Source organism: Cotesia typhae, unplaced genomic scaffold, assembly GCF_013202065.1.
Source record: "Cotesia typhae breed Kobodo isofemale line unplaced genomic scaffold, CoteBio_Ctyphae contig_22, whole genome shotgun sequence".
In the NCBI taxonomy this organism is placed as follows: Eukaryota; Metazoa; Arthropoda; class Insecta; order Hymenoptera; family Braconidae; genus Cotesia; species Cotesia typhae.
This window is the reverse complement of record NW_027423728.1, coordinates 5710127-5726200: the sequence shown is the minus strand read 5'-3', so window position 1 is coordinate 5726200 and position 16074 is coordinate 5710127. Positions and strand designations below refer to the sequence as shown.

At 29.4% G+C, this 16074-nt stretch overlaps 1 protein-coding gene across 3 annotated transcripts in view; it reads right to left on the bottom strand.

Moving 5' to 3' along the window:
- Positions 1–16074, bottom strand: part of LOC141538460 (CCR4-NOT transcription complex subunit 6-like) — a 144189-nt gene that overhangs the window by 62631 nt on the left and 65484 nt on the right. Inside the window, exon 5 of one of the 3 annotated variants that reach the window (XM_074259925.1) lies at positions 1133–1155. The exons of the other annotated variants lie outside the window; for them this stretch is intronic. Coding sequence (XP_074116026.1) covers positions 1152–1155 — 4 coding nt within the window. The 3' untranslated portion in view covers positions 1133–1151. Of the gene's footprint in view, positions 1–1132; positions 1156–16074 lie in introns of those variants that run through there. 3 annotated transcript variants of the gene reach the window in all.

The window sequence follows — 16074 nt, the reverse complement described above, 5'->3', positions numbered from 1 at the left end:
TAGAATATAGAATGTAGAATACAAAATACGGAATATAGAATATAGATAGGTGGAATAAAGGAATAAAAGGGGAAAAGTTGAGTCTCATCGAATCAGACCACACGCGTCGACCACCCTTGTTCTTGTTCAAGCATTATATCAGTATTAGTATTGGCAGTGGTGGGCCTCGAAGAAGATCTTGAGAGAAAAACGTGTTCTTCTCTTTACTCTCTACTTTATGCTTTATATTTCAGTGTACCTATGCTAATATATATAAGTGAATTCACTCGAGAGCCTCAGCGTGATTACTAGAATACATGCATGAATCACCAACGAGTCAAACCTTCCATGTAGACCGGGTATCAGCCTGTTTTACACAAACACACTACATTTATAAATTTTTTATCAGCTACTTTTTATTCGTTTTATGTATACGCTGCAAAAATACGTGATTTAAACGTCTCTATAAACATATTTTTATCGCTACTATTATCTTTTGATTGCCCTTTTATTTTTTTTATCGCATATTCTATTTAAATGCGACTTATTGACTTGTTAACTAATAATAATAATCAAGTTAAATTTTTTATAAAAATTTTTAGCGAAAAAATAGCAGATGAATTTTTATTTCAAGTGAACAAAGTCTGTGAGCTATAAAAAACATAAATTTAAAAAATTTATGTTTATGACCATCAGGGTAGAAAAATTTGTTAAAAATGTATTTGACGCTTAAGTTAATTTTCAAACGTATTTTACTCACGTATAACATCAAATTGTTTTTTTATTTTGATTTTCATCATTTTATTTTTATTCAATTTGTTTCATTTAATTATTATTTACTTCATTTTTTATTTTTATAAAAAATTTTTTCGAAGTAATTTCAAAAATTAAAATTTTAATTTCACAGTTAACAAAAGTCAAATATTTTTTCTTAGTTTTAAAAAAAATATCTTCATCTCATCCTCAATACTTTTTTTTTCATAAATTTTTCCAAAAAAAAAAAGCAACATGATAAAATTGATAGTTAAGAAGAGTATTTTACTTAAAATTAGTATGTCAATCATTTTTTGACATTAATAATAAATATCAAGAGACTCATCAAAAAAATTGTAAAAATATTGTGCAAATAAGATAATGAATAATCTACTCACTCATAAAATGCAACGGGAAGCTTACCTGTAACATAAAAGAATATATATTTTAAGTAAGATGACTTATTATTCAAAGAACTATCGTATACTTAGTTCTATATTTAATTAAAATTATAATAAACTTAAAGTACATAATAACAGCATCAAAACCCTCAACTCTTCCACAATTATTATAATATAAAAAGAAAAAATTTTTTTATAAAATTAAAGCCGTCTTTTTTATCCATTTTGTTAAACAAAATTTAAAAAGTACATACTTATAACTTACAACTTTATAATGAACTTTTTTATAATTACTCACAGAGAATTATTTATCGAGATATTAATAATTTAATTTGTGTATCCATAAAACGAGTTTATTGCAATTTTTTTTTTCACTAATTAATATTTGATTAAATAAATTAAAAAAGTTGGAGAATAAAATAAAACTAGAAGCATAAAGTTTAATAATTAAATAATAAAAAAGCACCGGTTAATTATCGGTAATGATAAAATGCCAAAAAACTAGATACTTGTATATTAAAAAGAAAGAAAAAAAAAAGTTATCGCGTCGTCACCTCCTCTATTTCTCTGGAGGGTCTTAATGGTCATGAACTTTAGCCGACAAGTTTTACGACTTAGTTCTCTTGAACGTCGGTTCGTTTCTCTTCAGCGGAGAGTTCTTGTCTCTTGTCTCTTGTCTCATGTCTCATGAAGAAGCCGATAGGTTATCACCATTAATAAACACCCAACGTCGAACTTTGTCGTCACCTTTTAATGCCATCACGTTTAACGACGTGACGCCTGCCAGCGATACTTCGTGACTACTGAGATATCATCTCGCCTTTCATACATCAACCAAATTCTCATTAATATCCATTTATAGTTTAAATATATAAAAATATTCCTATAAATTACAATAATTATTCATTTTGGTCTCTGGATATTAATTTGATTAGACTTTCATGAAAAAAATTTTTTTAGCAATTAATCTAAATATAATTTCAAGTGAAAGAATCATAAAAATAAATTAAATAAAAAAAATTAACTAAACATTACTTCTCATTCAAATAAAATCGAATTTTTTCAAAATTGAAAAAAAATTAATTTTATAACATTTCCATTGACCAAAAAATTAAAATAAAAGTAATTTTTATAGTCTTTGTTAATTTTGAAGGCATTGGGCCTATAATCTGTAGAGGAATCAATGTTAAGAGTAACTAAAATTGTTATTTTGTGGACAAAATTTCCATTAATGTATTTAAAAATATTCTACGTATATTTTAAAGTAAAATAACTTTAAAAAATAAATTAATCAAACATTTAATCTTATTAAACTAAATTTGGTTTTTCCAAGATATAAAACACAAAATTAACAGTAAAAATTTGATAAAAATTTGTTTTTATTTTACGAGAGTGTCGGTAAATTTTACTGACATAAACTTTAAAAAGTATCGCTGTTACTAATAAATGATGAAGCAGTGACCTAGATTTTAATACTGCCGGATAATTTTTCTCATGAATTAAACAGTAAATTTTTTTGTGAAAATAAAGGTAGCAATAACATTCCACTAAACTGCTTGACTAATCAAAAGCTCGAATAGGACAACTAGTAAAATTTTTCAGTGACACATATCTTGATGCACTAATAAAAGTATGATGTTACAGGTTATGTTTTAAGGGAGAAAAGCAATTCTGAGGTGTCTAATGGAGTGACTACAACACAAAATAGATAGCAAAAGGCACCGAGTATGGGATAACATCGTAACAGTAATAGTACTAGTGAGTATAGCGAGTAGGGAGTAGACAGAGTTCAAAGTGTAGTCTGCAGTGAGTACAAGGGTTGGGGATGAAGCGGCCACCCTCAAGAGTGAGTCATATGTATCGAATGAGAGTAGAGAAGATGCCAGTTGGGGGTCTCTTGGTTCGAGCCAATTTCACTCGAGTAATATCTCCACTAAATTCGCGTTAGCGATATCAACCTGGAACTAAACTGGATGCCCACCGTAAATTGTGCAAGAGCACCAGAGAAGTATAACAGTGTTGAGCGTAGATGTATATAATATATAATATATAAGTGCATGTTGTAAGTGCAGGATGTAGTCTACGTAATACGTTCAGGAGTAATAACCACGCCTTCGAAAGCCCATTAAGGCACTGCTGGGTGATCCTACGGACATCCAATTATGCGTCCTTGCTCCGGGCGATTGCCATTTACTTTCATAAACGTCGATAAACAAATATCATCGACTCAAGCTTTCCCGATACATGAGAGCCAACGCTTTGTAGACCCTTCAAAGCTTGTTTGCCTCACACTTTAGAGTCTACTTGATTTCCCGGCTTTGCTATTTCTGCCTAATCACAACGATCCTTCGATGATTTGCTCGTAAATTTAAATATTCACCTTGCAAATTGCTTAGTATATCCTTCGGTCGAATCATTTAATGCTTTTCTATTCTACAAATTATGGTACCAACCTTCTGTGTACTGAAAAAAATTTCTTAATTCGAAAAAAAATTTTTTTTTCATTTGAATTTATTACAAGACAATGGTATTTGAGATTTGTATAAAAAACTAGAAAATTAGAGATCAATTGTCTATTGAGTTTTTTTTTTACATTCTTATTTGAATACTACAACTTTTATCATTAAAATAAAATAAAAAACATTCATCCTTTATTTTCACTCGAGTAAATCGTCGAGTTAGTTAGATGAAAAAATACATTTTTCTATGTCCAAGCTTTCTCTAATAACTAGCATCATTGTTATCGCTTTAGCGCACATCCGGTATTGGATGAAAAAAATACGACCGTTGAATTTTTTAACGATCGAAATCAAAATCTAGGTCCATCAATATTATACAGAGAGGTTCAGAACATTCTATTATTGATAAGTTAGACTAACAATCAAAATTTGACTTATTGGAAATAATTTTATAAATTGGAAAAAAAAAACAAAAACCGGAAATTTCAACAAACGGATTCGAGAAACTGAAAACAATGGTTTAATTTGGTAATTGAAGTAGAGTTGCATCATTCAGTCCAATGGATAGAAAATAAAAGGGTATTGAGTTTGTGATATGATGAATAAAACAATGTTGTACATGATCAAAGAAACACTCTCAGTGAAAGAAAAGCGTACAATTTGTGTTTCCGAAACAGAATTCAAGCCAACGGTGTACTTGAACCTATGTAGATGGATATGTACCGAATACTACGGTTGATACAATTTATTCCGACCTAGCCCCCGCTGGTGACATTTAGCTCTTGAAAGGTTTCGTAAATAACACGACTTTACTCTCAGCTCTGGCAATTTTAAGAGCGTTTAATTTCACTTCATTCCCGTTTTATTTTTCTCTTTTCCATCAACTTTTCTCGGCAACGACAATTAGGGACTATTAATTAGTTCATTAATTTCTGCGGGCTATTAAATGTTCAAACTTTGACCAAATTATTCTCTGTGCAAAAAAATAGAAAAAAATAGAAAAAAAAAAATGTTTCTCAGCAATTCATAATAAATCTGATCGAAAAAAATCATTTTCCGACACGTTTCACTCTTTACTTACAATACATTGATTATAATAAATAAAGTACGTAATCCTCTTATGCAGTATCTCACCCAATGAGGAATAAAACTTTTTCATCGGCGTCTGAGCTTGTGTAATACACCAAGTAGCTGGCTGTATAGCAAAAAAAAAAATGGAATAAATAAAAATAAAATACAAAATAAAGATGAGAGGAGAAAATATCCTCGAGGCCATACATATTTATGCAGTATCTTTCTACAGGATCCATCAAAAAATACTTTCCTAGTCCTCCCACGCATACGTACTATGTACAACGTACATCTACCGATCCATTTTATCTATTACGCCGTTAAGATGATCCTTCAGCTACAAACCAGAAAATTGATGAGTGTTTTTGACTTTTGAGAGAAAGTATATTAAAAAATATATTATACTAGCAACCTTGCAGTCACTATGTGACTGCCGTGACTTGTAGACTATAAATACTGACTAAAATATTAAATAATGACTTTTGTTAAATTGCACTTTACTTTCTTAACTATTGACGTTTTCAAAGATATAAGCTCATCCCGATGTTACACTCATCAAGGGCTTTCATTTGAGTACCCACATGCATTTTCATATATTTTTCATATATACATATATATATATATATATATATATATATATATATATATATATATATATATATATATATATATATATGAAAAATTGATGTGGGTACTCAAATGAAAGGTCTTGATGAGTGTAACATCGAGATGAGCTTATATCTTTAAAAATGTCAATAGTTCACAAGATACAAGGTCATTTCTTACTGGCCACAAAATTTTGCTTATTCTCTTAAAAATATAGATCATATATTGATATCAATATAAATAATATACAAAATATTATAAAATAAAAATTTTATCAATAATTAATTTTTCAAAATTTAACCCCAAAAATTTTTTAATAAATAATAATACTAATTTATTGCGAGTTTATAAATGCACTGGAGATCTTATTTCCATCTTAGGTTTTATTTAAACTCAAGTGAATCGCGTTTAAATTCAGACTTTAGATTTAGATACAACTAAAATAAAATACCCTGGGGCTGCATCACTAATTTATTCAGCTTCCTGTTTCTATTTGATTGTATTTTTTTAGTCATTTTTTTTTTTTCTTTTATATTATTCAAGTATAATAGAAACACAGGGGACGGATAAGACAAGTTGTCGCAGTTGGTGAGAGGAAAATTCCACTTACGCTGCATTAAATATATAAATATACGATTACCCAGGATGAGGATGGAAAGCTGAATTTTCATGCTTGTAACTTTCAAGAGTTGTTGATAATATATATCCACGTGGTAGACCGGATTAAAGATGCGTGATACATATTTATTTATAATCCACTAGATGCATTGAGACATTAATCCCTTTTAGTTTTTCAAGTTTTATTGAAACTTCATAATTTATTTTAATAACTGTAATAAAAATCGCTCGTATTTTACGGTCGCATCGGAACTTTTATCGCCTAATTCTACGGAAGTACGGAAATATTCGCTTAAAATTTTTAAAGCTTTCCTGACTTACTAGAAATCATTACAATTTTTGTAAGCTGGAAATATAAAGTCCAGATGTTTTTATCGTAACTTTAGAGTGTAATTTCACTGTTGACGTCCATGATCGTTGATTTTTTTTTTTTTTAAATGCAGTCTAAAAAATTTTTAGAAAAATTTACTCCCTACAAATTTTCAAGAAAAATTCTTCAGTATTCATCGTCGAATTCTCGTAATGTTTTGGCGAAATTTACCAAGAAATCAGCAAATAAATATAAACCTGACACTTAATCGAATGGAATAACAATGCTGTTCTCCGAAACTATCGACCTTTTCAGGAACGTGAGGACAAAAAACAAAAATGAAAAATAAAACAAATAAAAGTAGTGTGGGAAAGATAGAAATAAGTTCTCGGTCGTGTTTTACGACAATTCTCCTCGACTAATAAAGAGTTTCGTCCTCCAAGTAGCAGAGTGTGAGTTGGATCTGAAGTACAAAAACAAATCCAAGTCCTCGTCACCTGTACTAGCTCGTCAACTGGCTTTACTCTTCACTTAAACTCATCATCATCATCATCATCATCGTCGTCTCCTAAAGTATTCTATGTGCGTTTCGTTTTGTTGTTGACATTGAATTTCATCTACCGCCTACGCTGGACGCACGTACACCAACTGTCAGAACATAACAGTCGCGAAACCACTTTCAGGCGTGCTTTACTTGTACTCTATCACCCAAAACCTCTTTCTTTACCCTTTCTTGCGTACCAACTCAAGCACAAGACGAATTCACGCTTTGAATAGCAACGCCTCATTTTTACGCCACCGAACCCGTATTTATTTATTTTTTTTTTTGCTTTTATTGCTCTTCTGTAGGTTAAGTGGCGCCTCATGAAACCCGCAATCAATAATTCCACTTTATAAATACTGTTGTAAACTATTTATTACTTTTAAATAATAAAAAACCCCTACCCGTATTTTAAATAATGAAAAACCCTCAAAAAAAAAAAAAAAAAAGAAAATAGTAATTTTAAAAAATAATCCACGCAAAGAAAGTCGTTAAAATGTTAAAGCCATAACTATTAATTTCGATAAAATTGTAACAGAAATAAATGAGGTTAAAAAAAGGTTTAAAGAGTAGAGCACTGAGCGTTGGATATTTAAAAAATAAAAAAGACAGTTACACTTATGATGTACTTTTAAAAACATATAATTATCTACTTGGTGTATGTAGTAATGCGTCTACTCGAAGTAGTTTACAGTAGTAAGTAGTAAGTAGTACGTACTAAAAATCGGTTTGACTGGTTAAGCGTTACATCACCCAAGATATTACCTACCGGCTTATTATCATTCTTTCGCGATTTCGCTTTTTACTCCGAGCTCGTAAACTCGTTCGCACTTTTGTTAACTACCATATTTACCTTCCAGCCATTCGAGAATTCTTCAATGAATTTTTAATTTTATTTTAAAAATAAGAATATTGAGCCCATCGTCCTCCGTCCGAAGACTTTAAATGAACATTTTTTTTATTTTTAAATATGTTACGTATATAATGTCCCTGTGAAATTGACAAGCTTTTACATCAGCACAATTTCCAGAATAGCTGACTCGTTTGAATCGCCGGATAAAAAAAGTTCAGAATGATATAAAATAGAAATTAAAAAAAAAAAAAATAAATAAAAAATAAAAAAACTGGGTGAAACAAAGTTGAGAACGTGAATGAGAATCAAATGACTCGGCATAAAATTAAAACGTTCACTCTCTTTTATTGTGTGAATCTCGTACTCGCACATATATGGATAAAATATATGTCTATAATATGAGCAGACCCTGCTTTCTGATTCAAGCTTTCCCCCATTTTCGTGCAGCGTCATCGTAACGTGTGCAATATGTCGTCGGGAATGTTTTTAATTTTTTTTTTCCACGTGCGAACAGCTATATTAAAGTCCTTACTGTTTTTTAGATTCAACAAAAAATGATTTGCTTGTTTTTTAAAACTCTCGTGCAATTCATAACTTATTTTATTTTATTACATTTTCTGACCATTATGACGTATTTCTTTTTATTCATTATTATTATGATTTTTTTTTTTTTGAATAAACATTACACAATGCATTAAATGGATGTTTCCACGATAACTCGCTTTAAAAATTCATTTTTCGAAATACCTCCGAGTTATATTGTTAAAAAAATTGTATACATATAAAAATGATGTGCCTCAAGCGATTAATTTATAATTTATATTGAAAATAATAAAAAAAAATATAATATTTGTCCAACATGATTTTTTTTATAAAAACTGATTGAGTTATTTTTATTTTTAAACGTCAACGGAAAAAATTACATTGATATTTTTTTAAGTTAATAAAAAATTAATAAAATTCTATTTTTTTTTTTTTTTAACGTTTAAATTAATAAAATATTTTATATTTAGTAAACTAAAATTTAGTTTTTCCAAAATATAAAACCTGTAAAATTGCTTTTTAAAATCTTTTTTTAATGTTGAGGACATCGGGCCTATAACCTGTAGGGTAATCAATGTAGAGAGTCACTGAAGTAGTTATTTTCTATACAAAATCTTAACTGATAGATTAGAAATTAAACTTCAAAATTTGTTCAGCAATGATTTTCATTTGTAACAATGAATTAATTGCCCTTTTTAATATTAATTTTTAGTTATGATTTTGACATGATAAAATTTTGGTAGAATTGATTGCCAGAAATTGAGTGGTTAAACGGAAGCGATTAATTGAAAAAAACGTAATCCGATACCGTGACAGCAGGAAAAATATTATTAATTTATATCAAACGGAAATTTATTTATAAATAATTCAAATATTGGTTACTCGTCTGACAATCGGGTGAATATTTAAATGAACCAATAATCTGACAATAAAAAATTCAAATAAACAAATTTATGTCGTTTAAGCTTGGTAATTAATACTATACTGCATTTGGAGGCAACGAATGTGGGATAAATGTCAAGAAATAAAGGACTGTTTGTCAAATTGATAAGCGGGATTGATTTGGTGTCGATGTTACTCTGGAAGCGACTAGAAGACTACTGTCAGTTTTTCTGTCAGCGTAGAGAATAAATATAGAAAAAAAAAAAAAAAAAAAAATTTGAACCCATTCAATCGAAAATGAATAATCCCGTGAATTTTTAAATTCAGTCAACAGTGAGCTGCATTTTTTATTTTTTAGTTGGGAGTGGAAAAAACTGGCGCGAATGAAACCATATGAAATATTTAACGAAAAGAAAATCCCTTGGTGAGATTAAGAGCTAAATATTTTTGAGAGATGCCAAAGCGTAGGCATTCGGTAAGTTAATAACCGGAAATATCTCCTTCACACTTGGTAAATTGTATTAGCGTATATAATTAACCAGACGGTTTTAGTTTTCCTTGGTGCATTTATATCATTTGAGAGTGTGCTAGTACCGTTGCCAAGAGATGTCTAACCACGTTAACTTTGTGTACTCCTTTTACACCTCTTTCGTACTACATATATATAATATATCCCTCTATTAACTCTACCCCGGTTTAATTCTTTATTCTACTAAATATATTAAATAAGTCTAAAATTCTCTGCAATGCGCCCAAGTATTTGGCTCAACAACGTCATTTAATTAACTCGTCGATACTTTTATACTAATAAAAATGATTTCATTAAACTAATAACTAACATATCATAAAAAAAAATGTATTGTAGTAACAAATCAGTTTACGTATGGAAATAAATTGATTAATTGTTTTAATAAAGTGAGCCAAGTTAAGATAACAAATCAGTTCATAAAACTACTAAATGGATTTGTTGTTTCAACAACAATCATTTTATAGGAATAATAATATCTGTTTGTTTTTACAATTAAATTATTTCGCTTCCATTACTTAGCTGATTTTGTTGAATTAACAAAATTTATTTGTCGTATCGAAAAAATAAATTTCTTTTTGTTATTTTTTATATATTTGTTATTTTAAAAAAATTATTTACCTAACTCAGCAACAAAATTTATTAGACCAACTAATAAATTTAATTATTTATTATAATCTATGATTAGTTGTCATAACATATGATTTTTATGCCTATCTTAACTAAATATTTTTTCAGTGCATTCATTTACGCACATACACACGCTTACAATTAAATGCCACTCATATGCTTCGACCAAATCCAATGTTTCTGCTGGCAAGTTTACAAATCCATTTTACTATCAAGCTAGAATAGATTTTTTGAACTAGAAAAAAAATTCCAGCCATCCCCAGAGCTTTGTATTTAGTTAGCAATCGTCGCTGCTCGACGGAACTATTTCGAACTGGAAACAAACACCATCAAGCAGAGGAAAAACGTAACGAAAAAAAATGTGTCACACAAAGCTAAAGTTAAAGGTCAGCCAGCCGACAACTGGTACCGTGTGTTGAAACCCAACACATGTGAAGCAAATAGGAGTAGACTGGACTGCTATTGCCATTGCCATTGATTACTGTGATAGCAGGACAGCAACACATCACACTCATACACCACCATCACTATCACGGACTATCTAATCTGCGAATGTGTACGACTTGCTAGTTGTACTTCTAGCTCAACTCTATCAGACATAGACGCACGGCTGCATGGATTAATCACCAACACATGGCGCGAGACAAGTTGACCTGAACAGTACGAAAAGCCGATTTTCAAAGTAGAACGACGACAACTAGGATGGCGAGCCGGGTAATGCTATATTGTCTGCGGTTGAAGGATACACCACCAAACTGTTTGTCACACTCACTTCCAGATTATCTTCTGGTTTTTCTCTTAATCGTAAGCTGCCAATAAGGTCGGAGGAAATTGGTGAATGTTAATTTAATATTTATGGCTGTTTTTATTTTTTTTAAAGCCTGAAGCGATTTTGGATAAAATTTTTGTTTGAACTGTGATATGTACAAGGAAAATTAATTTTGGATAAATTTGAAAAATTAAAAGAGTTATTTAGGAATTTTTGGGCTGTTGGGAAAGTGAGTTTAAGATTTAGGTTAGACATTTTTGGATTATTTTTAATGAATTAAAATTATTAAAAAATAATTTTGAGATTTCTAGGCGATCATAAAAATTATTTAGATAATTTTGCACAGTTTTTAAGGCTTTCAGATAATCAAAAAAATGATTTTAAAATTTTTGGATGATCATAAAAGCAAGCTAGATGATAGTAGATAACTTTTTATGCATTAAAATTGTGAAAAAAAAAATAATTTCGGCCCTTTTTGAACAAATTTAGACTGATATTTTTCAAATTTATCTCATTTGAAAAAAAATTAGACTATAAAGTGATAAAAAGTTCAACAAACAAATCGGATAAGTTTGATATTAATATTTTCATAAAATAAATTATTCCTTTTCATACGTTTAAAACGCAGTGCATTAAAAAAAAAAATTAATCCATCTGAAAAGTTGCCAGATTAAAAAAAAAAAACAAAGTCAATTGATCCTCGTCGAGTTTAATATATTTAATAATATTATAAATTCTACCCTTTTGAAAAAGACTAAATCATAAAATCCATGAAAAAATTACTGCTTGAAAATAAAAACTAGTGAGCAAAAATTTTTCTCGGCCTAATGGCTCGGATTATGACGTAAATTTTATCTGCATTCACGATACTTTTTTCATGCATTTGTTAATTAAATTAATAGGATATCGAATTAATTAAAGCAAAAAAAAAAAGGAAAGTGCATTTGCGGTAATCCTTAATGTAAAAACAGCAAAGCGGATAAAATATTAGATGCAAAATTCACTGTTGTATATTAGAGAAGAGAAGTGGATTAAAATACAGAATAAATAAAAAATACTGAGCGATAATTCTATGTTAACTTTATACGTTTTGTACTTCGCGAACATACAATAATACATGACGTAACACCGCAAAGTATAGTATAATGTTTGAGTTTAAAACAGTACAATATTCAGTGTAATACTATAGTACGTACTAGAAGAGTATAAAATAACCAGCAAGTTATTCTGATAATTAAACAAAGTATTAGCTTTAGACTATCAAAACAATTGTTAATCTCAGGACATTCTTCTTCATTCAGATGGTTAATACAGTTAATATTTCTTGGTCTGTTTAGCCTCCCGGATTGTCAGCTTATATTTTCCACTGAATTTATATTATATGGTAATAGAGGTAATCTTAGGAAAGCTCGGGGATGATAGCACGTGATAAATATTGATATCAGAGTAACGAGACTGAGGAACGTTAGATTAAATGAATTAAATTCCTTGATGTTATATTATACGGAGTAAGACTGAAGACAAGCAAGACAGGAATTAAATGTTAAGATAAATTCACGTCATTGGGTACATAGTTTATAAAATAATAAGTTACAGAAAGATAAATCTTTAAGGTAGGTATCGTAGTGAAGGCATAGCGTCAGAAAATTCTAAATTTTTGAATACTTATTAAGGAAATTATGATACAATTACTCCAAAAATTTGAAGTCGATTGACCACCTACAACCCGAGGTTAATTAAATTAACATTGATTGCATACGCTCTCTGCAGTTATGTAGCAGTTTGTTAGTTTTAAAAAAAAAAAACTAACTGTCAGAAACTTTCATAAAACTGACAGCTCTTTAATGTATTTGTGGTGAGTTTAAAAAAAATTTTTGACCGTTTAATTATTTATAAATTATCATAACATTCAACCCCATTGACATGTATAAAACAAAAACAGAAACATTTACAGTTAAAAAAACTGCTTGACTTCAATTAGTTGAAACTAGAGTGCTACTTCAAAAACTTTGTTTCATGAGGCGTACTATAAATAAATAAACAAATTCGATCTAGCGCGAAATTCAAATCTATTTAAAACTACCCCAAAAAATTATAATAAATTTTTCAGGTCAAGACATGTTCAATTATCTATATAATTGAAAGAATAAGGAATATTTTATCTACGACAATATATTCCTTAATCTTTTAATCATACAGATAATAATGTTAATAAATTCAGATAGTAGTTTTATCGTTTGCAGAAATAAAGATAATATAAGAAGGGGTGAGAGGGGATAAAGTAAATTAGATTGAAGATATAGTTGATATCGACTAGTGTAGCATGGCCGAAGTTGCTGAAATATTGTTTCTCATGAATATGAATATGTCTCGCGTTGGTAGATGGTAGACGTGTGTATAATATCGTTCATGGAACATTTTATATGTTTAAATGTCAGTAACAGGCTGACGGGTATATAAAGTTAACAGAACCGCAAGAGTCAACATGCTGCGCTTGGCTCTACTGTGAATAACCATCGTATCGCCACCTCGTATCTCGGTGTACCTACTTAATAGGTTTATGCTGTGTATGTGCGGAGCTATCTACCTATGGACAAGGACTAGCGCTGACTTATCACACCAAATTGTTGTAATAATTAATGTATCATAATCACGTTATATCTCGTTAAAAATCACTATCTCCGACCAACTTTTTAAGGTTTATTTATTTACTATAAGCTTAATGAATGTTTTAATTATTCAAGAATAATATTTTGATAAAGATGATTACTTTACTAAAAGTTTTACTATTTTTTTTTGTCTTATTTAATCGACAAGTGTTTGATTTATTAAAAATATGTTCATTATATATCGACCTTTTCAATGAAACTACAAAATTTAGTATCAAAAATAAGCCTCTGACATCGAAAATAAAAAAATTATGTTATCAGTCTTGACTTCGATCCCTCTCGTAGATAAATTCGTCTTATCACCCGCCAGTACCTGAGATCTCATCCTAATCACGGGAAAAAAAAAAAAAAAACTCTATTTACTTTCTTGAAAAAAAAAATCCTCTACCAAATTAAATGGTTCTTTTTGAATCCAGCAGCTCCAGGATTTCCTCGATTCTTGGACTCGTTAATAACTTCAAAACTTTAGCAGCAAATTCCGACAAAAGTTCGTAACAAAAAAATTTTTGAATAAAATGAACTAAAACGAAGAAAAAAAACTAGCATTGAAATGTTAACCAGAAAAATAATGATAATGATATCTCGTAAAGTGTCATGAGTCATGAATTAACTTTAGAGACAGCACCAGGAAGGATACACTAGATCCTCTGAGAAGAATCTTAGCGGAATCTTGAGAGCCGTGGAACCAAGTTTGACGTAACTGGAGCAAAAGCAAAATAAAACTCTCGAACCGTGGATTTTCGTGCCAAAACTACCTTTGAGCTTAGCGACCAACTTTCATACCAGATCCTGGAGTCAAGATTTGATATATAAAAAAAATTAATAAACATCCGTCTCTCTCAATGAAGTTGAATCAAGTAAATAGGAACAGGACGAGGGTTGTAAAGTAATTTCCTAATATAAATAAATAAATAAATATATAACAAAATTGATTTTATACAAACAGTATGCATTTATTTCAGTGTACTTGGTTTTTTTTTATTTATATTTTATACTGGCGAGAGAAAAGTCTAACATGAAATAAGTAAAAAAACACAAACGTCATCGATGAAAATCAGGAATAAATTCCACCAAGACAAGTCTTGCTCGCTCTCTAACATACACACATTTTTTTATGATAATAATAATTATAACTATAATAATATTAATAGTAATAATAATGATGATATTTATTTTAATTATAATAATAATAAAAATAATGATAATAATAATTATAATAATAGTAATAGTAAAAATTGATAAGAGTGAACCAAAAAACTATTAGATTGAATTTAAAAAGAAATTTCATCAATATTAATATTTATATATTTATTTAAAATTACACAAATCGGGCCACGATCGAAGTCCGTGATCGCTGAATTCGCTCATGGTCCTCCACAATCTTAAATTTATTTATCAACCGTTATTTAAATTTATTTATTAAAATCGGTTTTAATATTTATTGAATTTATAAAATCAGTGTCAAGGCAATCGCACGCTTACGATGAATAAATAACAAAAAAATAAAAGGAAAAACAAATGGATATTTTATTTATCAATAAATAATATTTCCCACAATATTACTTTTACAATTAGCAGTACTATTTTCCGTCTCTCTTGCGCCGAGTGCCCTTGTTCACCGCTAATTTAACGATAATTATACTTGCAAAGTGCCTCGCCGCAGACATAATAAATACACGGAAAAAAAAAAATGAAAGAAATAAAATTATGTTTGTTTTGTTTGAGTATTATTTTAAAAAAGGGATAATTAGTTTGGTCGATCCGCGCCGCTATTTGCATTTAATATTGCATTTACGGTAATCGAGGTCAAGTGTTGCTGTATTACAATTGCAAGTTAAATCAGGCGATACGAGAATGATGGAAGAAATAGCATTGAAGATTCAAAGACAACGCCTTGAGTTGCGTTAATGTCACTTTAGCTTTTTCTAAGGACGTTCTTGAGTGAATAATAACAGACTAAAAGAGTTATTTTTAAGAGAACGGGTAGTATTCTTTCAAGAATTAGCTATTAGTTTCTAGGTCTTGGATCAAGAAATTTCTATCTACCACCAACAGTTCCCTCAGACGTGGAATAATTTTGTTTTCTATAAAGAACTTTTAATTTTTGTTTAAACCAGCAGTTTTTTAATTTAAAACAAGTATCAGCTGTAAAATCGGTAGCAAAATTTTTTAAAACGAAAATTTAACAATTGTCATTTTAAAATAAACACATATCTTCTACAAAGTCTCACTCATGAACGTCCTCAAACATTTACGCTTAATATTTTTCTAAATAATTATAAAGTCGATAACAAAATCACTTATTTATAAGGCAGTTAAACATTTTCAACGCATCTCCATCTTTGATGTCAGGTATTAACTCAGGATTGTAATTAAAATTTTTTTTTTCAGTTAATTTTAAAAAAAATAAAAGCGTCATGAAGTCATTACGAAAGTGATGGTTACGAAAGAGAAAAACAGCGAT